Source organism: Gymnogyps californianus, chromosome 4 (genome assembly GCF_018139145.2).
Source record: "Gymnogyps californianus isolate 813 chromosome 4, ASM1813914v2, whole genome shotgun sequence".
Lineage (NCBI taxonomy): Eukaryota > Metazoa > Chordata > Aves > Accipitriformes > Cathartidae > Gymnogyps > Gymnogyps californianus.
This window is the reverse complement of record NC_059474.1, coordinates 76,862,243-76,887,687: the sequence shown is the minus strand read 5'-3', so window position 1 is coordinate 76,887,687 and position 25,445 is coordinate 76,862,243. Positions and strand designations below refer to the sequence as shown.

Below are 25,445 nucleotides of genomic sequence, written 5' to 3'. Positions count from 1 at the left end.
CACTCGTGTGCCAGTGACAGGTTTCAGCTGTGAAACCCAAGCTCTGGCCTGGCACCAGAGGAGGGCACGGTAAATGTCTGCTCGCCCACCAAAATGCATTGCCGGGCATAGTCAGCACACGGGGTATAGGTACATGTATCCGATGTTGGAGGTTACCTTCAGTGCCGTTAAGCCTGTCTTGGAAAAAGATGGATGGGACCCCAGGATCTCAGGTCTCTTTCTGTTTTCCCTTAAAGACCAATGTCAGTCTGCTAAGAAGCAAAATTTATAGCCGAGTACTGGCTTTTGGGGGAAATGTCACCCGAGCTGGTGCTGCGCGCTCCAGCCAGCCGCTTATACCCCCTGGACCATGCTCTGGCTGCAGCATCACGCTGCACAACCCATCCCCAGGAGGTGGATGGAAACAGACCTCAGGTAGCATCCCTTTTTCTAGGAAACTTCAGTACTCCTCAGAGCTAAGATCTGTAAGGCGGATCGATGTTCTTGTTAATAATCAGTGATACAGACTGGATGCAGGTGACTTTTCTCAGTGCTTGTGACAGGGCAGGGCTGAGGCAAAATGCACTGTGTCAATATTTTTTGAATGGAAGTTTCCATATTTTTTTCCTAAGTTTTAATTTCAACCTTTAAGGGGAGGAAAAAAAAAAAAGGTGATCATTTTTCTGTATAACATCACTTTTCCTTAATTTTCCTTTTAACCAAAATGCTCAAAGTTCATATGAATTCTTTTTTTCCAAGGACGGATGAGATACTTTGTTTGACCCAAAAGCAAATGCTTTTGACTTCCAGCACAGCCCAAGAGATCAGAACTGTGATTTTAACGACACATGATTTGTCACTTTGGGGCTGTTTATTTACAGCGGTAAATGTATTTCCATGCAGAAACTGGCCTTTGAGGGGCTGCTGCAAGCATGGCTCCCGTGAGTTTCTCCTGACCGGGAGCTGCAGCTCTTGCCGTGCGTGCTGGCTGGTGGAGTTGCCGCCTGGCTGCCCTGGTCCTCCCTCCTTGCATCCCTCCCTCTCCTCCTCCCTCCATCCCACTTCCAGAGAGCGAGAAAGGCAGAGCTGATCCCACTGGCAGGGATTTAATTTAACCTTTGAACATAAAACAAGAAGAATAAGAACATCTTCCCTCCTGTTAAGAGGGAAGATGTTGCACTGCTCAGTGATGCTGGCTTGAAATTAAAACAGGTATCAGAGCTTTATGGTATTGACTGGATGCGATCCTTTTCTGAACAGTGGAGGAAAAAGTATCTGGGTAATCTCATCATTTCATGTCTCATAAATAAAAACTGTGTGCGTATGCGTCTTTACTGGGGGACCGAAGCAGGGACTGGGCAGGAAGGCTGTTTATTAAAGGAAACTGTTCTGAAAAATATTCGCCAAGTGCAGTTACTGGAATGATTCTTGTCTTACTGAAAATTATGGTGTGGTTTTCCTGGCAAATAACTTGATTTGACCACTTCTGTTTTTACTTAGGGAGCCAATGCCCTTGTCACATACACTATTATCAGCGGTGCGGATGATAGCTTCCACATTGACCCCGAGTCAGGAGACCTGATAGCCACCAAGCGCCTGGACCGGGAGCGCCGCTCCAAGTACTCCTTGCTGGTTCGTGCTGATGACGGCCTGCAGTCCTCAGACATGAGAATAAACATCACTGTTAGCGATGTTAATGACCATATCCCCAAATTCTCCAAGCCAGTGTATTCCTTCGACATCCCAGAAGATGCCACTCCAGGTAAATAGGAAATGGCCCTAAAATTGATTGGTTTTTTTCTTTTTGTCAATCCACAGGGACTTGAGGGGGAGGGGGTAGCAGACCTGTCTGACTTGGCCAGGAGACAGAAGATGCTGAAGGCGTCTATCGGATGGGGTGGAGAAACAGAGGGAATCACATCATGCTGAAAGTCTGCTTGCGAGGAAATCTGTATCACTAGTGAGGTCAAATTTCTTTTCAATGGGAAATAGGGAAATGGTTGCCACTCCTATAAATCCTAGATGCAGAATAGGAATTATGCCTGTATCCCAGTGGAAGCCTCTGAGTGTGACTACTTAAAAAATAACAAACAGAAAAGTAGGAGGAGGAACAACTTACAGGATACAAACAGTATAACCTATCATGAAGATGTAATGGTGATGCTAGTATTGATTTAGTGAGCCGTCTTCAGTGAATGTGACTTACAGTACTTAATTCATCAAATGTAGGATCACAAAATGGGTGACCATTGGGCAACCAGTAATATACTGATTCCTTAATAATATTCCCTACACGTGCTCAGTTACTAACCCTAACATTATATTTCCTTGATCTTATCTTTGACTCCTGTTTTTGACAAGGTTTTTGTAGAAAATCTAACCTTTAGATAATTAATTCTGGTTCCTAAATATGATCACCGACCTCTTAAGTTGTTGTTTTCTTCTTTTAAAGCTTGTTTCATGTGCAAGAGTGTTTTGATGTTTAAAAGTCAGGTCATAAGCTAGAAAATATTTAAACCAAAAAAAAATTTTCAAAAACTGTGCTATATTATATGTCTCCAGATGAGAAATGAATATTAATTGCAATAAAAAGTTTCTAGTATTTTATACAGACTGCTAGTATAAAAGCAGTATCTGCCGGTATTAGTAACTGAAACATCTTAAAGCTTGTTCTAAAACATGAATAAACAAAGGAGATGCAAATGACATAGGGGTAGCATCCAAGCTTTTATTAGGGCTTTGACTGATAAGTATGGGAGGCTCAGCTTGAGACAACCAAGCTTACCCCCATGCCTCCCACTTTTGCACTCTGTCCCACAGTCGCAGTCCCAAAATTCAGTGGTGTTTTGCGTTAAAGGATTACAGTGCAATCAGCCGCGCCTCAGGAATCTGATCTGGAAGTAATTGGGCACAGGGTGGTTTGGTTGCTGATCCCTAGCTATGCTCTTCTCTCTTGTCACTCAGAGTCCTGAGGCTCAGTCTGTTTTAGCAGGAATAACCCTGGAAATGGCGAGCATAATTCCCTCCATGTTAAGATGAGGCTTCTCTCTTTAATCATTTATGGGGTGTGTATTTGTGCCTTATACCCAGCTCAGCAGTGATGGATGCCGAAGGAAGAAAGAGGCTGATTTTTGTGCTTGAAAGCGCTGCAGCTTCTCCTGTTCTGCTCTCCAGCAGTCCCTGAGCAGCTGGCAGGCTCATCCGGAGGGGAAGCACTGCGAGGTTTCCCCTTCGAGGCTCTGCTCTCTATCCCAGAGAGTAATCCCCATTCCCCTCGCAGTCTGGCAGCTCCAGTTGGGAATGGTACCTTCCCTGGGCCTCCACGAGGCTCTCTGCTCAGCTTCCCTGACCCCGCTGTGCTGCAAACTCGCTGGAGGGCTGATAATCCCATCCAGCTTTGGGACAGCCCTCATCACCCATTAACGCGCAATCAGAACCGTTAAAGCGTGACATAATCAAATGGATGTAAAAGATACCAGCATATTCAGCTGGATTAAAGGAAGTTGTAGCACTTTGCTTCTTTCCGACGATAAGCAGTTTTCATTGTCACGCTGCTCAAAAATAGTTAACTGTGCTGCAACGCATGTAATTCATCTGGTTCCATGGAAAAGAAATTAAATTATTTATTTTCTTGGAAATGAGCTGATCTTAATTATAGTTAGTGTTCAGAATACTAAAAAGTGACACTTAATTTCCAAACCTTAGTAAGATAGGTCGGTTGTGCGAACGCAGCTATGCAGAAATGAAAACAATGGCACAAATTCACAAGGAGTTGAATTTCAGAAAACAATGAAGAACGGACCCATATAAGGTTTCTAGTTTTCTAACCGCAGTTACCCTGCGAAGGCACTTTTTCAAAAAGTAGAGCTGGGATATTTGGTATGTACTGACATTTCGGTTTCTGCATTTAGAAAGAAATATCTAGAAGGTTTCAGAACTCGTGTTTGTCTGTGGGGAGGAGAGGGTCCCTTGAGTCGTAGGAAGAAAATACCTAGCAGGAGAAAAGGTATTTTTGCCCCAGTTGATATCTAATCTGGGCATGTTCCCATATTAAAGATAAAAACAAATATTCCTGGCCATTTCTTGGGGTTTTTTAGTAGCCCTTTAAAATAAACAGCATACTGAATACTGTTCCTTTCAGCTTTGAAAAACCTTTCATAATAGTTAGTCATACAATATTGAGGCTTTGAATTTCTACCGGAGGATACCTCTTATTCTACAGAGCTGCTTGATGATGAGCTGGCTCTGACCACACCAGTGAGCTGCCTTTTGCGAGTGACTGATTTTGCTGTCCTGTCATGCTGTGCAGGTTCCTTAGTGGCAGCCATTCTAGCCACTGATGACGACTCCGGTGTCAACGGGGAAATCACGTACACCGTAAGTGAAGATGATGAAGAGGGTATCTTCTTCCTGAATCCCGTTACCGGAGTCTTCAACCTGACTCGCGTGCTGGACTACGAAGCACAGCAGTATTACATTCTTACTGTCCGCGCAGAAGATGGGGGAGGCCAATTTACTACCATCAGAGTGTACTTCAATATATTGGACGTCAACGATAACCCGCCAGTGTTCAGCATGACCTCGTACAGCACGTCTTTGATGGAGAACCTGTCTCCAGGATCTGCTATTCTCAACTTCAGCGTCACTGATGCAGATGATGGTGAGCGTTTCCTCATATTCTGTACCTCTGATGATGAAAACGTCTTTCACCTTAGCAACATATTAGAAGGCCTAGTAGAAAGGGCAAATTAGGGCTATCCTTAGGATGCCATCAGATGCTTAAATTCACTGCATGCTGTGTAAATAGAAGTTATTTTTCTCATATTTCACATTAGGTTTAAGCGGGGTGGTTTCTTCCTTATTGTTATTTGTGATAAATTAAAAATACAGTCAAGTACTGCTTTTAAGTGCTGTTGCGGAAATGAGTTGCAGAGCTGTATTTTACCTAGAGCATGTTACAGCAGTTGAACACCATGATTTCTCCCCTGGTGCTTAGGTTGCACATTTAAATTAGACCTAAGTGTTCTTTCAGATTGTTTTTTTCTTAAAGTTTATAATATATTTTAAATAAGGTTCTGGCAATATGAGACGTTATCTGCAATCATCTTAAATGTACTGTAACTTTTAAGTGTATCATGAAGAGAATTGTGATCTACAGGGTATTGATAGTGGAAGTTAAAAAACTGATTAAAAGAGATCATGGGAAAGTTTCTCATTAAAATAATCTTTAGTCTTGGGATTATTTATGGCATCTAGAAGGTGTTAATGTGTTGGAGCGTAAAAGATACAATCTTTATAGCTTGTTTAACCATTTTGCCATACACTTTATGTCCAAGCAAGAATAATTATAGAATATGGCCGTAAAATACATAAAAATCATTCCATAGCGTACTGCATTTTCTGAAGTGTCCACAGACATTAGTCAGTGTGACTTAATACAAAATTATTCATAACACTCCTAGTGACTTTACAGGTGCAGGTTATTTTTGTGAGATGTTAAGCAACCTTGTCTCCTCTCAGCTTGACACTGGCTCAGCAAAGCCCATAGAAATGTCTTACACTGAAACGTGTGCTTCAAGCGCAAAGCACGTACATGCTTCAAGGAATCCCAGTTTATGCACGTAAAATGGCTGAGCTGATCAAGATTATTCAGTAAAAGAGTTTTTCCTCAGGAAATGCTGAGTTGTTGAACTCAAACATTTTTGTGGGTACATAAATTTTGTGCTGATGGATAGAACTTTCCATGGTAAAAATTGTGCAACTGGTTTTGAGATCAAACTGAGAAAGTGAGCGAGAAGAGATTCCATAAGATAAGCCAACAAGTCAGAAATTATAACTTGGTGATATTGGCTGTTCTTGCATGGATCTCTCACCACTCTTGTTAAAGCTTTTATTTTATGTAAACTAACTATAAGTTGGAGGAGGAACTTGTGCTTCCATCATGCATATCCAGGGAAGGGTTTGTTCCTTCAGACCTGTAGATAAATGGGTTTGTGTCTAATCTATCTCCTGTTTTATTTCTTATTTTCCTGTTAGGAGTACAACGCTTGGTTTCAAATCTTTTTGGAAGTTAATTTCACTTAACCAATATGGGTTTGTTTTCCTTTTCTCTTGCACCTCATACATTAATTTCCATCTGCGCGCAGTGGACGTGAACTGTATCATAGCACTGACGTATCATTTTACATTCATCATACACTCAATTATCAAGGAAGCAAATGAGTATTTGAGGAGCAATGCAATGAAAAGTCAGATATCTTGCCTTTTATATTTTCTGGCACACTTACTTTTCTAACAGGCTGGATTTAAAATTAATAGGGCGGAAATTTCATTCCAAGAGCGTGCCAGGTTGAGTTCCCCCATAGGACTGTAACTTCAGCAAATGTTATGATCTATTGGTGTTTCTGTTTCAAGCCCAAACTTGTTATCCTGTGTCATCTTATATTTATCTAGAGTACAGAAATTGCTAGTACTATACTCCTCTGCATGTGGCTCACAGATAATGCACTCAATGCACACAAATATGATTTTGTTGATTATTTATGTTATGTGATCCAATAGTTTGAAGGAGCTCTGAAAAGACATTGTTTTATAATGAGGTATGCCTGTTGTTTTAGGATAAACACTGATAAAAGAGAAAAACATGGTGATAGTGAAACTGTTCCCATTTTCATTTTCTTGTTCGACACACCTCTTGGGAAAGAGTAGCTGTTTATCTCAGCTTGGACAGTTTCATATATAGATGCATAGTAAATATCAGCTACAGCTCTTGGTTATTTACAGAGCAATAAAGAACTCAGTTTCCTTAATCACATTCATTTTGAGATTCAGATTTTAATTTTTGCCACATCGAATTAACAGGAAAAATCTCAGGGCAAAGGACACGCTTGTCTATTTGTTAAAAAGTATAGCAAGATATTCCTCCAGGCAAAAACCGGTGGGATTTCCCAGTTAGACTCTACAGGTATTTACAGAATGGGGGGGGAAGTAGGATATGTTTTTTTGTCTCATTAGTAAATAAATAAAAATAGGAACGAGACCCTTAAAAGAGCATCATCATGAAATTGATGTCTCCATGTCTGAGCTCTCACTCAGAGTTTTGTCAGGTTAACCTTCAGATTAAATAAACAAACCCAAAGCTCAGCAAAGAGGATGCCCCTACATTCTCCCTACGAAAAGCCCGGCTCCAAACCTGGTGAGAGGGGATGGATGAGGCGCACAATGCCAGCTTGGCATGCTGTGTTTAAAAAAAAGAGTAGTTCATTAAGTGGCAGTCCTGGCTCCACTGATATTTAGGCAACTCTCCTTCTGCTTCACAGTTTAATCTATATAAGCATTAGCAGCATCAAAACCTATGAGAATACAGGACAAGGAATGAAAAGGTACATGGAGGTGAGATAAAGAAGAACAAGCAGCAAATTTTATAGGAACAAACACCACCATAGAAAACACTGGGGGGGGAAAAAGAGTATTTTTAGAGTAATTTTATTCTGTAAGGTCTAATTCCTACCCATCTCCAAAGTCAATTGACAAAAATCTTGAATTGCCAGAAAGTACTTTACTGAAATCAGACTTTCATCCATGTAATTAGTCATTTGAAAATGCAGCTGAACAAAAAATAGACTAGCATTAAACTTTCACAGTGCTTCACTTGGTCAAAGTAATGTAGAAACACTAATATCTGGCATATAAATGTATTAATTTCTTTAATTGCATTAAAATATTTTGTCTTTCATGTTTGGTTCTATTTATTTTATAATTAAGTTCCTACAAGAGAAGAAGAGAGAGGGAAAGATACCAATTAGAGTAGGCGCTGGGGGAAAGACAAATTAAGACTAGAGTTCCCAAGTCTGAGCATAATCTACAGCAGAGATTAATAAATCTAATTCAGGAATAATTTTATTATCAAAGCAATTCAGTCGTAGGGAAAAGAGCTTCTGAGTAAAAATGACAAAACACAGGGCAAAGTAATCAGCTACTTAAGCAGACTGCTTGGTTTCTTTGCATGAAAAAGTGAGTTTGAGGGGTAAATTAGTAGCAAACGATCTGTTAATCTACTAATCCTAAATCACAGTCTTTATGACCCAAAACAAGAAAACAGAATTTTCAAAATTAATTAAAATAGGAGTAAGACATATAGAGAGGTAAATATATCTATATTTATATATACGAGAGAAGACTCATTTCAATTAGGCGTTCCCAAAAATTAGTTGTTTAGAGTGAGCTCTGGAGTTGAAGCAGTAACATACATTTGTTTCCTGTATGGCATATTTAAGGTCATTTCACAGCCTTGTCAAGATTCAGAATGCATTTCCCTTACCAGAATTATAAATCTCTCCCTTGACCATAATTGCTAGTTATGTGTCAATCATAAGATGAGGGCTGTTCATCTGATATTGTGGAATACCATGCCGTATATGGGAAGCATACCTCTCCCCAGTATTCACTCTTGGCTTGCTCCAGCGAGGCTTGGGACTTTCTGGTTGTGGCTTTTTTAAATTGGGTGGAAGAATTCATGAAATAATGACATTAATAATAATAATGTTGCTTAGTTGAACTGGGGAGAACGGAGGAAAACAGCTGTTCAGCGAGCAGCAGAACTATTGAGTCTTGGTTTCTGAAGGAAAACCCTTCAAAACCTTTATCCCTAACCATTGTAGATGGGGAAAAAATTGCGCATGTTGCCACTGTGCAGCTCCTGCTGAATGAAATGCAGAGACGAGCTCTGCTGGCCATTCCCTCTGCGGCCGCCCCAATTAACATCCTTCCCTCTCTCTCTCTTCAACTCTTGTCAGAAAATAATTATTTCAAAGGCTCCACTGTGAAACTTGGCTGAAATTAGCTGATGGATTCAGAAATGGTGATGAGACTGAACAGGCAGCACGATCCTACAGTCCTCATTTCCATAGGAAATGAGGCCAGAAACATTTATATCTAGGTCGGTGGGATGAAGTCACGTTCTCTACCTTTCTTCTCCCCACCCCACCAGGCTCCAACTCGCAGCTGTCCTTCAGCATCGCATCCGGGGACAGCGCGGGGCAGTTCGGCATCGACAACAGCGGGGTGCTGAGCATCAGGCAGCCTTTGGACCGGGAAAGCCAGTCTTTCTACAGCCTCGTCGTGCAAGTCCATGACATGGCCCCTCTCCCGGCCTCCAGGTACACAAGCACAGCCCAAGTTTCAATTATTTTGCTGGATGTGAACGACAGCCCTCCAAGCTTTATCTCCCCCAAGCTGACCTACGTCCCGGAAAACACACCGATAGATACGATTGTGTTCAAAGCGCAGGCGACCGATCCTGACAGCGGTCCGAACAGCTACATCGAATACAGTCTGCTCCGGCCTCTGGGAAACAAATTTAGCATCGGCACTATTGATGGTGAAGTCAGGCTTACCGGGGAGCTTGACAGAGAAGCCGTGTCCAACTACACCCTGACTGTGGTAGCCACAGACAAGGGCCAGCCATCCCTTTCTTCGTCTACGGATGTGGTGGTTATAGTCCTGGACATTAATGACAATAACCCACTTTTTGCCCAAAAGCTTTATAAGGTAGAGGTGGGGGAGAATACTTTGACAGGGACGGATTTAATCCAGGTGTTTGCTACGGATGGAGATGAAGGTACAAACGGGCAGGTCCGCTATGCTATCGTGAGTGGAGATGCCAATAATGAGTTTCGGATTGATTCTGTGACGGGGGTGATAACAGTTGCCAAGCCTTTGGACAGAGAGAAAAAGCCCTCCTATACGCTGACGGTGCAGTCGGCCGACCGTGGGAGCAGCCCGAGGACTGATACCACCACAGTCAGTATTATTCTGAAGGATGTCAATGATTATATTCCCACTTTTGAACTTTCTCCCTACTCTGTGAACGTCCCTGAGAATTTAGAGACGCTCCCGAAAGTTGTTCTTCAGGTGAGTACATTCAGCAAATAAATATGTATCTCCTACAATTATTAGCATGCCTCAGTATATGGTATTAATGTATAGTGTCTTTCTTCTAAAATTAAAAAGGTGCAAGACAATTGAAGAGTTGCCTCTCGGCTGTAATCTAACATGCAGTGGCTGTTGGCTTGTTTTCCTTTTTGTTTGTTTGGGCAGGGGGGTTTTTTTGCTTGTTTTTTACCAAAAGCTTATATCGTGCTTTGAAGTTTTGTTTGTGTTTACCCTACCTGTATCTTCCCACCTACACTGGGACTTCAAGAGTGTGCTCTATCTCTCATCTCAGTCTCAACTTTCATGCAACAAATCTCTCAATCTGATCATTGCCTACATGGGATGAGGCTCTGTGCCAAACATTGAAAGAGCACTAAATGGATTCAGCCAGCAGGACATGCAATGCTTGCTTTGATACGGAGCGCAGCCTATACCAGATCATCTGTGGTTTTCACTGAGCCCCAACACAGTCTTTACTGTATTTATGTTTCAGAAAAATAAGTAATCAACTATTTAATATTTTCAAACTATGCTTTTAAGTCCATCACCACTGGGTTAAGTCATTTTTATAATTACAGCTAATTTATACTAGCCCTTAAAGCATTTGGATTACTTCAATCCGTTAATTTGCATTACTGTCATAGAGAATATGTCCTCTGTCCCAAGAAAATTTTTATAGACCCTGCACTCATCAGTTCTTGATATTTCTTCCCACTTGTTTGCTTTGCTTTTGTAGGTTGTAGCAAGGGACGATGATCAAGGCCTAAACAGCAAGCTTACTTATGTGCTGGTGGCTGGAAATGAAGAAGGAGCCTTTACTCTCTCGGCCAGCGGAGAGCTGCGCTTGGTGCAGAGCCTGGACCGGGAGGCAAAGGAGCAGTACGTACTACTGATCACAGCTGCTGATGCAGGTAAAGCAAACGGGCAGTCTCTTCCAGTGAAATCTCGTTGTCACTTGAAAACATTGCATTCTGGATAGAAAAATATTTTCCTAATGGTCTCAAGCTTTAGTGGATAGAGATTGGTACCCAAGCTTCAGTTTAGGTCTCTCTGGGTAGAGCTGGGCTTACCTGATGTTGAAGGGAGTTTGTTTTCTGGAAATCAGGGTTTTATCCTTATGTCCAGTTGTCTGGTATTAGTAGGACTCGCTACAGATTTAGGTAGGTTGATTTTTGCCCTGCAGTAGTAAATGGTCCTACCTAGGTCATAAGAACCTCATGCATGGCAATAAAAAACCAATATAAATGGCAATAAAACCCAATATAATGTTGTCATCGGAAACGTGCAGACAAGTCAAATCAATGGCCGGAAAACAGCTGTGGGCTACTCAGTTAATCTTACTGAAATCTTACCCCTGAAAAGTAATGACAATTTACATTTCAACATTTTAGTTTTCTGCTTTGCTCAACATCCAGTCATACGTTTGCTCCAGAATCCCAAATGTATTCCAAGTTCCTTCAGTTTAAAACAGGACGTGAATTCTTGTTATGAAGATTAATTACACTTTCACTTGAGATGTCCGAGCACAAAATTTTGGTTTCAGATTTTGGTATGCATATTAGTAACGAAGACATCCTGCATCATATTCTGGACTGTTCTCCAGTCCCCCACGGTCTGATGGATTTAATTTACTGCAGAACTTGTTCTCACTTTCTAATAATAAAAATAGAAGCAAACCCAACTTGTTGACAAGTGGATACAATTTTGTTTTCTGCCGTATTGTGTGCGGTATCTTGTGTCAGCGACAATGTCTATGGCTTATATTTTCCTATTGCAGCAGTGCTCAGGTATTTCACAGTCTGAGCACAGCTGAAGCTGCGAAACACAGTTTTAGGACATGACGTATCATTTGTCTTGTACTTTGGCCAGAGATACTGTATGCTTTGTATTTTTTACGCTGGCTGTCCATTACTCTGCAGCCGCAAACTGCTCACATGTGAGTTGAACTTGCTTGGGCTTGAACGTCCTTTTGTTCCTTCAGAAGCTGAGGCTGGATATGTAAGGGAAAGCAGATCCTTGATGTCTGTTTACTCTCCCAGTCCAAGTTGGCAGGAGTCAGTTAGGACTGTACAGAACTTATTAGCTCTACATGCAAAATACCCGAAGACTGAAGTGATAAGGGGTGTCACACAGCCAACAATTATTGTCCTTCTTGGAAAAAGGAGAGGAGCAAGAAGTTGGTTGTACCCCACACCTCGCACCATGTATCAGCCAAAAGTTTGACAAGAGCACAATCTTTTCCTAGACTCTGGTTCCTAAAATATATGAAATGTAGGAGACTTACCCAACCATACCAAATGAAAATATTTATTTGTGTTGGGAAATCTCTGAGTTTCAGATAATCCAGGGGAGACTTTAATACATGAAATGTGCATGGGGCCTTTGCATGGGGCTGACAAGAACAGCGGCACGTTTGATTATATCCTGTGTTTAAACATGTAGATATTATGCTGATTAAACACTGTTTGAAGCTGGTTTTTTTAATTTGCTATGTTCTTATAAATCTAACTCGCAAGTTATTATTCCCTCCTATCAGTGTTAAAAGGTACTAGCAAAAGTGTTCAGAAGCAGATGTTCAGTAGTAACTTCAAGCTAAATTTAACTGTTCTACTGTGTTTAAGTTTACAATCTGACTAAGCCACAGTTAGTGTGATTTGGTATAGTGTTCAACCAGCCTGGTGAATAACGTTAGATAACATCTTCTAATTAGACTGAAGACTTGCTCTAAATTCATGCCATCAAAGAATACATTTAAAACTGTTAGTCATGATTTATCTAAACTAAAGCATCACACGAAAGTGTCTAGCTTCAGGAGAAGTCAATGCCAGAATTTGCCTTGATTTCATGGAAGCGGGTTGTGGACCATAGCCATAATAGATGCTTTAAGTACTTTAAATTTATTACATCCGTAAGAAATTCTAGGGGATCCCTGTTATGTTTGAATTCGTCATACTGAGTTCAAGCAGTCTAGATGGTAAAGAACACAGTGGCATATAATGCGTTGGAGACCTCTTAAAAAGCCATGTTTGTCACAATAATGTGAAACTAATGGACCAAGTTACAGACTCTGAGATTTCTGTAGAGCTGCATCTCAAGTTTTATATTACTATAAATTACATTATCATACATAGAATGCACATGTACTTCTGTAGACATTTGGCAGCTGAGTTAGAAAAATAATATGTGGGAAGAAGCCTTTCTAAAAGAGTTGCAGCTTATCAGAAGAAGAATGTATCTTTAAAAAAATCAAATATTTTTTTTAAATATACAAAACATTACAAAAGCTACCAGTATGGGTATGTGATGGATATCCAAGTGGTAATACACTGACTTTTGCTAGTTAGTGCCTGCTTCATTAACCCAGGTAGTTCTGGCTGTACTAGCAGAAAGATGGCAATGACACAATCTTGAAATGGGTAAGAAAAGTGTTTTGAGTATTATGTTCTTGAGCAGCTGCTAAACATTTATAAAAGAAACTCTCACAGGCATGTCCAGCTCTGCCTAATGTAACTATTTATTTAGAGCGTCTTAGTTCGTATTTGTTTGATTGCTTAGAAAAAAGGATTTTGCATAGAGACAATTCAACTGGAAACACACACGCAAAACAGGTAGTGCTCCTCTGTAGGAAAGCAATGCCTGCCAAAATGTTGAAGAAAGGAGACTTGTCTGAAATTATCCACATCTGTATTATCTTTGAAAATAAATCAAGGGAAAGGTATTACATGTTGCACTTTGAGTTTGGCTTTTATTAGCTGTAATAAACAGTCTTTCGGATTGTCTTTAGCAGCCCAAGCAACAGTCTTGCCGTATATGGTGCATCTTATTTAGGTTTTATTTTTACAGATAAAAATCATGGTAGACATCCAGATGCAGTTAACTCTGGAAATGTCTGGGTAGCATATCAAGGGCGAAATTCTGTCTGTCCAACCCACTTCCCATTTTTCTTAGGATCTGCATCTCAATTTTTATAGGCTACACTGACTGGTTTAAAACATTAAAAGATGATATCCTGCTCCTATAGAAGTCTATGCCAACTCTTCCCTTTCTTTCAAGGAAGCAGACACAATACATACTTAGAAGCACCTTTAGACATAAGAACTGATGGATTCCCAACTTGGTTTTGGCTGTCTTCCTGATGTCTCTATACGTAATCAAGGATTTCATACTTTTCTTGTGTTTATTATCACTTCATCAACTTGTGACTGTGGTTCTAGTGTTACCCTAGCCTGTGTATGGGGATGTTGATGAAAGAAGGACTTTTAATTTTTCATTATTTTTATCTAGAGGTGTCAGTCCAATGTACTGAAAACAATTCGTGGCCTCAGAAGGTGCAGCTGCTTCGGTAATGGCTGTTATTTCATCCTCAGTACCTTATGGGTTTTATAGCATGTATTGGCAGCACGTACACTGAGTCTGTTTGCAGCAGGTGAAGGATTAGGACATCGCGAAGCAGCAGCCCGCATATGTGAAGTGTTGAAGCGGTAGGGCTGCATGGGATGCTGGCTCAGAAATCTCTGTGCTTCGTCACGCCGTGCAGGCGTGCTCTTCCAGACCCCGAATTTCAGTCCTTGGCACATGAGAAGAGTTGTTGAGTTATTAAGAGTTGAGCTGCTCATAAGCATGCTGGGCAGGTCAGACAGGGACCGCTGACGGGACCACATGCACCAGCGATGGAAATTCGGGCAGTTGTTGAAATAATGCTTTCCCAAGCAAGAGCTCCCCTCAGGCCCAGAGAAGTCAGTCATGATATATGCATTGTCCTGGCTCTGGCCCAACTATTCCTTGGCCTTGCCTTCTAATCCTCCACCCGGTCCTCAGGGTAGATCTTGGGTCGGCAGAGAGTCTTCCCTCTGCTCTAGGGGAGGGAAAAGACTGATAAAACGTTTTCTGGCGCTTGGCTCAGTGATTTGTGGCCACGCAGCCTGCTTCATGCCCAGTTTCCACAAGACAGTCTGCACAAAGGTTCTTGATTTCAACCTTGTTTTATCATCACTCCTCCCTCACTTCTGCACTCCCACCCTGCTCTAACTACTGCTGGGTCTCAGTTACTAGACTGCCGCTCTGGGCAGTGGGGATTTACGAAGACACGCAAAGCCTCCATTGCTAGGAACATTCAGCATCTTCCAGAGCCATACACCTGTGGCTTTGGTCAAGAAATAAAACATAACTCAACCCCAAAGTTCAACCATCCCAATTTAGAGCCCCTCTTGCAGCACAAGCTGTAAGACCAGAGTGCATGAATTATAAATATAATGACAGGCAAAGTGATGGACTGTGGAATAACATGATAGTGTTTAGATTGCAGATGCTCCCCCAAAATATCTGCTAACATAAACACCGAGAAACCTACATGCAACTATTTGAATGTGTCTTTATGGGTCTGTTTCTACCACATAAATCTTTTGTTTTGCTTCGCTATACCCTTCTTCATGGCAAAATGGTTGGGAAAAGAGGCTTTCTAAATCTTTTTTTTTCACCTCATCTGGTAGGGATGCAGTGCTGGGTAAACATTCAGTTCTGGCACCATGACAAGAAGTGGTGCAGCCGCTTTTATCATCCCTGTCTTTAACTCTTTGAGCAATTTTCTGGAGCAAATGTTAGCATTCCAACAGTCCTCCTCCTTTTATTTATTGGTTGCAGGGATGTTGAGTAGCACATCTGGAAACCTGCTAGCTGCCCAGGACTACTGTTTAAATAAACTGCAACCACCATCTCTGGATTTGGTTGGTCAGAATGGCACACTGCCACAATAAAACCAAAATCAAAATGTGATATTTCTAATTAGAAGCTGTGTTGCTGCAAAGTTTTTTTAATTTTTTTTTAAATAATCTATTTACTGATTTAGATAAATAGTTCTGAAAGAAATGAACCCGTGGACTGATTATTATATTTAGTTAGCTGTTCTTTGTATACATCCCTGGCCTGTATGAAAAACAACCATATGGTTTTTCTTTAGAAAATGTTGGCCCCCGACTTATGCATTCTTTCCTTCAAGAATGCAGGAGGGCAACCAAGCAGAGAGGTTATATCCTCCTCAGGAATTCTCTTTTGAGATAGGCTTTTGGTTCCCTTCAATCCTAAAATCAAATGAAATCTGACAATGTAGTTGTATTGTTTTTTAACACATTTTAGGATATTTCCCAGTTTGGGTGACAAGTAAGGGACAACTGTATGTTCTAGTGATGGTAAGAAAGAGTCTCAAGGGTTAACATTGTGTGAGATTTATTTAACTGGGCTTGAAGACATTTATACTCATTCTGTTTTCTTAGCATACACTGTATTTCTACTTAACAGGCAGTCTACAGTGTAAAAAGATGTTGTCTTAAAAGAATGAGTTGTATTTTTAAAACAAGTTCAGCTATTTTTAAATCTTGGGGCTGTCAAAACAAACAAGCAACTCACAAATTTCAGTTAGAAATGTCTTGTTTTCCATGCTTTGTGCTATGTCTAAATATACACATCGCTTCAGGCTTTGGTGAGCTAAATGAAGCTGACGTGTGCTTACCTTGGTGCTTAGCAGTTTACATAATGATTGCTCAATTATATGATCTTGTTTTATGCCACAGCTGTTTCAAAATGAATATTGGTTTCTGTCCCGGCTCCGTTTATTTCCTTGCCCTTATGGAAGCTCTTCTTCCTGTCAATGCTGTCTACTTGAGTCTAGTTTCACTGGTTTATTATTTTACTAGTTTTATTATTTTTGCTCTTTTAATACTGGTACTAAAACTATCGTTTTAGTAGTTTTGCATGTTTTTTTAATTTATTTCTAAATCACACAGTGGGAGAACTGAAATGGTGACTGACTCATCAGTGAGTTCATAGTGTTCATTTTGTCTTATCTAAAATCAGGAGAGAAGAGAATTGAGAGTCGCTTTTTGTAGTTGTGGGAATCTAATAGCAGGATCTTGCCCTTTCACAGAGCCTAGAAACTGTTAGCACTTTTTGATTTTTCTCTAGAAGACAAAAGCTCAAAAAGCTATTTAGGAAGAGGGTTTATGGCAAAGTCAGTCTGGTGTCCCCTAGAGAATAATTGTCAAGGAAGAGAGCGTATCTGTGTCTATATGATGTGACACATTTACTCCCCAAAGGAGATGAGGGCTTTAGCCCATCCCTTCAGAAGACCGCCCCACGAGATGCGCAGTCCAGCCCCAGAATACCCTTTGAGGGATTTAGTCTTCTATTTGGAGTTAAACCTTCATTATTAGATCACTATTTTCAAAATAGTTCAGCGAGAGCCTCTGGGCTAAATCCAAGCGTCTGTGTTCACTGGGGTGCCGTGCGGAAGAGACGTATATTCAGGTTGGCAAAGGGCTCAGGCTGGCCAGCGCAAGCTGAAATATCTGTGAAAACAATGAAAGTTTTTGACTCGGGTTAAAATCATGGACAGAACTTCAGTTTTCAAACCAACTCAAACTGATGGTGGATTTTATTTGGACAAGGCAATCAGAGTTAGAAATACATGTTAAAGATGTTTATTCTCTATAGTTCAGACATACTTGTGGACTTTTAGAGAAGTCCTCAATTTAAGTGCATGCCTCTCCATTCAAACACTTCTCATGTGTGTAATTCCCTTTCTGCTCTCTGTTGAGATCGTGGAGAATCCAGCGAGTAATTGACGGGCTTCTAGTTTATCCCATCTATGAGGTTTGTTGGGTGAGCTGTTCTCCATTTCACTGCATTCAACAAAAGAAAAAGAAGGGAAATTATTTTAAATAATGTAAGATCTTCTAATTTGCTGTTATTAATGTATATTAAAAAAAATCAACCAATTACTAAACTATAGCCTTTAGAAGTATTATTCTTTAGAAACAGGTCTTCAGAGATTTTGCATTGACAGAGGCAAGAAGGTTCAGAAACTGGGGTGTTGGAAGAGAGCCAGCTGTGGCAGAACTGACATGGGAGGGGGGCATCAAGCACGGTGTGTGCATGTTTGTGCTTTGCAATATAAAAACCTGCAGACTGTCTGCACAAAAATACAGTAATGTTATTCAGGTCCAAATGGTGTTGAGGAGAATTCCATAGGTTCTACCTCAGTATGGATGCAAACCCTATATTTGTTTTTTTGCTGTTTTTTTTAATAGACAAGCAGAATCCTAATGAGATTAATGTACTTCTCCTCTTCTAGAGTCTAGAAAAGCATAAGATAAGATGCAGTAACGCAGCCAAAAGTTTTAATCTCTCTACAGACATTCGGAATTATAGTTGAAAATATCAAGTTTTATTAGGTAACTAAATCTTTTGCCTCTTTGCATCCCTCATAAGTAAAAGAAATCTAGACTATTGGTAGAAACATCATTATTTATTAAGAATTTTTGGTTAGTCGTAAATGTTGGTGAGAATTGTTGTTGTCTCTTTCAAGGAACTCAATTTTAGGCCACCTAAAAAGATTGAGTGTAGGTGATGGTCTTTCTTATTCTATCAAGTTACGTCATCACTAATGAGGTAAGCAGGAATAGCCAGTAATTCAGTGTTGTTTCTCATCATCCAGAGTTTCTTACAAGAACCTTGTAAAAATAACAAGGGAAAAAAATAGAAATAAAGGGCTACAAATACCAGCTTTGCCAGGGATGCATATGTCATGAACTGTCAAAGCTGATTTCTGCTCCTTCTTAAAGGGTTAATCTAATAAAAAGCAATTAGCATCATCTTTAATGCAGGATTACAGATTTATCTGATTAAAGTTTGACATATTTTCAGTCATAAATGATAAAAGTATTGATCTATGGTAAACTGAGATCAACTGTACTATGTACTGTACTGTATGGAAGACATAGTTCAAAGAAGTTCTTACCACTCTTTTTCAAGTAGCTCATCTGCTTGGTAGGGATATTTTTTCTCCTTTATTTCCATCCACGTTGGGATGGAAATTTCCATTGCACAGTTGGGAAGAAGTCCTTTCTTGCTTTGGTTGAAATACCATTGTTTTCTCAAGTTGTGTGATTGTATCTTGTGTTAATTTCTTGAATGTCACCCCCATGTTCACAAAAGACTCAGAGGCACTTACCGTAATATGTAGCAAATATGAATAGGATGCAGTCACTTTAGGGGCCTGCTCAAATTAGTGTGAAGTTCATTAAACGAGCCAGTTATCATCCTGATCCTCAGTCTCATCTCATGTGCATGGTCTTAAGATCTACTTCAGCCCTACCACTGTTGCAGTACAGCTTTATTGAATGTGTATTGGACAGTCAGTCAGGCACTGTTACCTGTAAGCAGTTTACTGTGAACATATAGAGAGGGAGTGATGAAAAAGTGAGGACTGAACATACGAAATACGCCAGAGCAATTCAATTTTCATTGAATTTTGCCATGGTACAGAAAAACATTGTGCAGTATTGATCCATAGGAATGAAAACCTGACTGTCAGGTCTTTAAGCTGTCTTCACTGTTGTCCTGGCGCTTTTTTTTTCCCTTTTTTTTTTTTTTTTTTTTGCTTTACTATTATTTCTTAACTTCTTGGTGCCAGTTTGAGGGGGAAAAAAGTAGGTATATCTCTTTGAAAAAACATTTCAGGTAGATTTATTTAAACTGGAAAACAAGCTAGAATATAATGCTTAATATGTAGGATTTAGTAGACGATTGAAAATTTCAAGGAAGAAAGAATTGTCAGTTTGTAAATTTTGTTACACTTCCTCTCTTATCTCTTCATTCACCCATCTTGCTATGATTAGTTTGGAAGTTTTAAATGAAAATTAATTTAAAATTACTGTCCTTCTGCTTACATCGCTTATATGAAATACTACTTCAAATGTGCTAATGGGTTCGCTGAATGTAATCTGCTTTGCAGAAGAATAAGATAACTACAGTAGTCACTATGCTATGCAATTTCTCAGCCTGTGAGAAATACTAAGATTTTTCCAGTCTTGGTGATCTTAAACCATTTTTTAAATTAAACGTTACACCTTATAAATTGAAAGTCTGCTAGCTCATTCTTCAAATACAAAGCTACAATTTCAGGAAGCCTTAATTGCAAGGATAAAACAAGTAAAACATGCACATATGGCCTGAACGCTTATCCTGCTAGTTAATCTTTGCTATTTATACAGGGTGTTTTTAAAGCATAATTCAAAATCATGCATTACAGGAATTTTGCTGTGGGATATTCAGGAGTCGCAAGCAGTCAAATATTGCCTTAGTCAGCAGTCCCTGCAGGAGCCAGCTTCTCTATTTTTTTCTGTTTACAGCAATAACTTATAACAGAGAAGTAATCTGGTGGTTTTAAGAAAATATTTTTTTAAATGTCTCTGCCTTTCTTTTAAGTTGCAGTTCCACTTTCTTTAAATCTTACTTTGGTCACTAGAGGCCTTGGTGGTGCACATGGTCATGCCTAGCCTCCCAGAACCGCCTGCAGTGCGGGCACAGGGAGATGCACCCTTATGACCAGTCATTTGCTGGGTTTTGTTATGAGCATTCTATTCAGCTGTGAAAAATTTTCCTTAAAGATTCATTTTCTGAAAAGTATTTGGAAGAAGGCAACTTCTTGCTCTGGAAATAAATGCAGTTCTGGCTGAGAAACCTGCAATACTTGCATGTGTCTTTTCTGAGCACCATCTCCAATGACCTGTACCTTTGATGTTAATAGATTGCAAGTGTATGTCAAGGGTTTTATGGCACGTGGAATTAATGCTTGTGCCGTTCGTGGAAGGAGAACGAAACCTGACAGCCACAAGTTGCTAACTGGCATCAGCTTATGTCAGCAACCCCGTATCCAGCTTACGCTGTGGGCGGTGGAGCAGGACTTCCTTTCAGCCTTTCCTTCGTACATTTTGAAATTGGCTGAACAAAAGCAGCAATGGGGAAAAATGCTAAACTGGAGGAATATATTATCTATCATTTTTCAGATGTGTAAGTGATAAGTTTATGATAATGTGCGTGTGTATGTGTAGAACGAGATTGTTACATGGAACAGCTTGAAGTTGTGCTAAATATATACTATACTTTTGCTTTATTGCATGCGTTTTGTTCTCGGTCTGTACCTGTGTTCCAGTAGGTCCAGCTCTGTAATAGTGCAGCAGCTTTTTTTTCCCTCTCTGGGTAAACAGTTGCAGGTAACTTTGTTCTGATGAGCAGATCAGAGGAAAAGAACAGGGAGAGGGAAATGTATATACACCAGAGGACTTAAAACTGTCTCAGTATGCGCGTACAACTCCCACCCTTTCAACGGCATATTAAACGTATTGCAATGTAATGTTGCCCCTGTTGTGAAACTGCAAAGCTTAGTGAGTTCATAGGATGCAGTCAGTCAGGAGTTTTGATAGGAAACTATCCAAATTTAAAAATTACGTGGATAAAACCAGATGAGAGATCCCATCTTGCATCACTATTTGGGACAAGGATTTCTTTTGCACTGTCAAAACATGTGTGAGTATGTGTGTTTGTACACATGCATCAGCCTAAGCATGGCTGGACATGTCATTGCTTGAACAAGGTTGGACTCTTGTCTAGTGAATTTTTTTAACTTTTGATGGCTTATGTTCCCAAATTTAGGTGTCTCTGCTCCCAGCTTCTTTAGGCTGGTAGATGAGGGAGGATATTGAGGTTTCTAATATCTGATGCAGTACAGAAAAATCTTTTTTTTTTCTTGTCAGATAGTCCTTGCAAAAGTGCAGATTTATCCCAACAATTCGCTTGTTTTTTCAAGTACAAGTTCTGTTAAACCAGCTTTGGGAACAACTACTACTTTGTACCTAACTATGAGGAAAAACTCAGATTTGACACACTCAGAAATTTGGAAAATCCGGGTTCCTGCATGGTCTTATTCACCAGTCACCTGCTGAACTGAATGAGAGTAGGGCTAGCTTCTAAGCTTTTTATTATGTTTGTTCATTAGCTGCTTGTTTCCGCTTTTGTCTCAAAATATACTAGGTTCACCAGTTTTTTAAGACTTAGTATGGAAGCCTGTAGCGAAAAATTGAGTGAGAGTAAAATAAAACACAATCAACATATCAGCCAGGACGAATATTTGTGGTGCAATCCTGTAAAAAGAGCTACTTATTTTTCTCATTTCACATACACACTTTCTTTTGTGTTCCTGGTAAATAAGTTAATTTAAAGTCATCCACGTTTCAAGTCAAGCTTCGTGTGCACTAGAAATCCAAAGTGTAATGTAAGCTAGTTGCATTTTAACTTTCTCTAGCTCCATATTTATTTTAAAACTCACCAGTTGTGTGAGGCTCAGCACACTCTATCTGCATTTAAATGCATTTAGAAAGATTGGCCGCTTTATTGTGAGAAAGGCCTTGTTTACTTGAGTGAAAAAGTTAATGCTCTGTAATAACACATACAACTTCTAGTCCTGGGACTCATTCACTGAATGTTTGACTGGAGAAGTGAAATCCGCTTTGTTGCAAAGCAACACATTTGAGTGAAGCAAAAATTCCATTTCTGTTAAATCGCTTTCCAATTTTCAGGATAATGATGTGTTTAATTTACCACAAAACATGGTAAACTGCCTGCAGTATGAGTTTCAATTAGTCATTTAGATTCATTTTATTTAATTTTAATCCCTTTTTTTCATTTTAGTGAAATGTATCTGTAGTTTTTTTGCTGAAGTTTATTGTTAGTTTTCTAGCACTTAATTTTGATATTTTAATGCTGGCAAAAACTTTGAGTTCCTGGTTTCTGAAAGGAATGATAGTTTTACTATCTGCTGTGCTAACCATGGCACAGACAGGACCCAGAAGCCATTAAAGCTTCAAACAATATGTGGATAACGTGCTGAACACATTCTCCTATTTCTAATTTTTACTGTGAGCCATACAGTACCACACAGCCGAGGTAATTTCCAATAGCATCATCTTTTCCTGAGCTTTCTTGAAGAACGTATATGGCTCTGCAAGTTTCCTTCAATTGTTTTCTTTTACTACTCTGGTCCACTAAGTACTCTGCTCATTCCCCACTCGTGCTGGTGTCCAGCTACGGTGTGGAGAGCTGAACATACACTGGAGCAGACGGTGCCCTGTGTTTGGGGATTACAGAGAGCCGAGACAGCTTACCTTCCCTGTTCCCCAGGACAAGGGTGGATGAAGATAGCAGGTGGTGCTCCCTTCTTCTAAGGGTGCATGAGTAGGCCAAGGCGAAAGTGAAAGCAGTCTTTAGGTGCATCCCTTGTGGATGACTTCGTGGCTCGTAAGCATTAGCACAGATTAGGGGAATGAGTGACTTATGATGAGTTCACCCAGAAACGCGTATTGTCCTCTCTGCTGGTTATCCTGCATTTGGGAAGTAGAAATTGTCAGGTTAAACGATATTTCTCCCCACTGTCACGTTCCTGCATTTAGTTTCATTTCTTCTGCTTGCATTGGTGCACATAGCCAATATTTTTTCGTCCCCCTTCTCCTGGATGGGGTGAGCAAAAGGTCGAGAGGGCTCAGTATAACTTCTAAGCTGACACATTTCCAATATCATCATATTTTTGTGGCAATCAGCCGCAAACAAACGTTGGTGAATGGGGCGGAAGACCAGCTTGTAGGTCTTTGCCAGTCCCGCCTTGCTGGAAGAAGAGAGGTCCTGCCCTCGTGCTGCCACCCACCCATCCTGAGGTCCCCCACCGCTGTTTCTTCACGTCACCTCCTCAAATGTCCGATGTGGAGAGGGGAGCCACAGCCCAGCGCTAGCCAAGCCTGAGGTGGCCTCTTGTAACCTCCCCCTGTAACTCGTCCTTCCACCGTGGGCCTCCTAGGAGCAGGCTCCCAAGGTCTGCTCCTTCTCTTCGTCCCCAGACACATGTTTACTTGCAGATGTAAGCAAAAAGCTTAAATTTTTGGAAGAGCATCCGTGGGAAGCAATTTTCTTCCTGAACTCAGTGTTACTATTTTGACACTATCCCAGGTTAATCTTTATTTCAACAATGACGTGTGGACATTTCTGGGACTGTCTGCTTAATGTATATGTACAGCTGTCACCTAGAAAATAAACTGTTCGGTTCATAGAAACAGACCACAGCACACAGAGATGGGAAATTCAAAATAATAATAATATATTAATGTCATCGTCTTTTAAATTTTAAAGATTTGATATTCACTGAACAGTCAATCCGATCTCTCCTATTTAGTTCGCATAGTTAACTTTATGTTCTCCGGTTATTAATCATTTGATGGTTCTTTCATTCCTCCGCCTTTCCAGAAAACTTTTTTTCAACATGGATATCCTAAGCCTCTGTGAGACATGGTATTTTGGGATTTGAAAAAAAATGAGTAGTAGTATAGCACTAGAGAAATGCTCTAAATGAGAGGTGTCTGACAAAGAAATAGCTGCTGCTTCTGCTGAAAAATAGTTCAGACTATTATGAAAAATTGATAGAAATTTTAGTGCAAGTTCACTAAGGAAAAGTGTATGTTTGTGGCTGTAGCCCTCAGGGCTGTTTGTAGGAGTACTCAGAGGCTTGTGTGGCTGCGTACAGCAACTTTATATAGGTTGTAATGCGTCTGGTTTATTAAAAACAGTTTGGGGGCATCTTGAGTGTTCGGCTAATATTGCAGAATTTACACAAAATTTACTACACTTATGCAAAATATTAAGTGCAGTTTGAAGAAAAAAGGGATGATGCTCTAGCATAATAGGAATAACGGACTTGGGGAAGATTTGCTATCGAAGCAAAACTAAGAAATCTGGGAACTGAGCCTGACCATGGAAACTACTTCTCTCACCACAAATATGACATGTACATTTTATGAAACCTACTTATTACCAGGGGCCAAATTCTGTGGTCCTTATGCAAGCACAACTTTCACTGAAAGTTCACTGAGGACGGTAGAATTTGGCCCCGAGCTATTTCTTTTCCATAGAAAATTACTTCATTTGTAATTTCCTCTTCTTACATTTCTCAGTAACTGCAGAAATGTGAGCTAGTAATTTAATTTCAAGTGAGTAAAAGCTTGGAGGACTTTCTGTGAAACTGCAACTTTATCTTTCAGTGTAATAGAATAGAGGAGTAAGTTTGTGGACGTGATGTTTTAGTTAGAGGAAAAAAACCATATTTGGATATCTACATAGACAGGAAACCAATGTAAATACGTGAGTTTTTCCATCTAAGTAAAATGAGAAAGATTTTGGGGTTTGAACTGAAGAGCAGTGACTTGGGATGTTACAAACAGCTGCATTAATATTGGACTTCTGGGATGTTTCTGCGAGCACAACGCAGCCACAAGCTAGCACTGAATGAGGTCTGGGTTACTTACATTACCCTAGCTAATTTCATTAGTATGGTACTCAACCTTGGCTGGTATATTCACTTCTCTGAGGCTAATATAAATATGTCCATACTGCGCTGTACAGTGCCTTGTAAACACATCCAGTGGGGAAGTAGAATCGGAGAATAACGGCATGGAATATATAGGGGGCTGAGGCGAGGGCTGGGATTTGACCCTTGGAGCGTTTGTTTGGTACCCTGCAAATTCAGATTCCTCAGAGAGGAAAGGGGGCTGGGGCTGGTTGAAATCAAATGGCTGAGTCAAAAGCTGCTGCTATCGGTGTAATCCTGAGCAGGAGAATATCCATAGCCCATAGGCAGCTATTACATCTGGCATCCCTTT

General features: G+C 40.2%; 1 protein-coding gene across 1 annotated transcript in view; it reads left to right on the top strand.

Annotated features, from left to right (window-relative positions):
- FAT4 (FAT atypical cadherin 4) overlaps positions 1–25,445 on the top strand; it is a 151,536-nt gene that overhangs the window by 80,563 nt on the left and 45,528 nt on the right. The window contains 4 exon segments of the mRNA XM_050895269.1: positions 1,480–1,741; positions 4,289–4,639; positions 8,969–9,891; positions 10,649–10,823. Coding sequence (XP_050751226.1) covers positions 1,480–1,741; positions 4,289–4,639; positions 8,969–9,891; positions 10,649–10,823 — 1,711 coding nt within the window.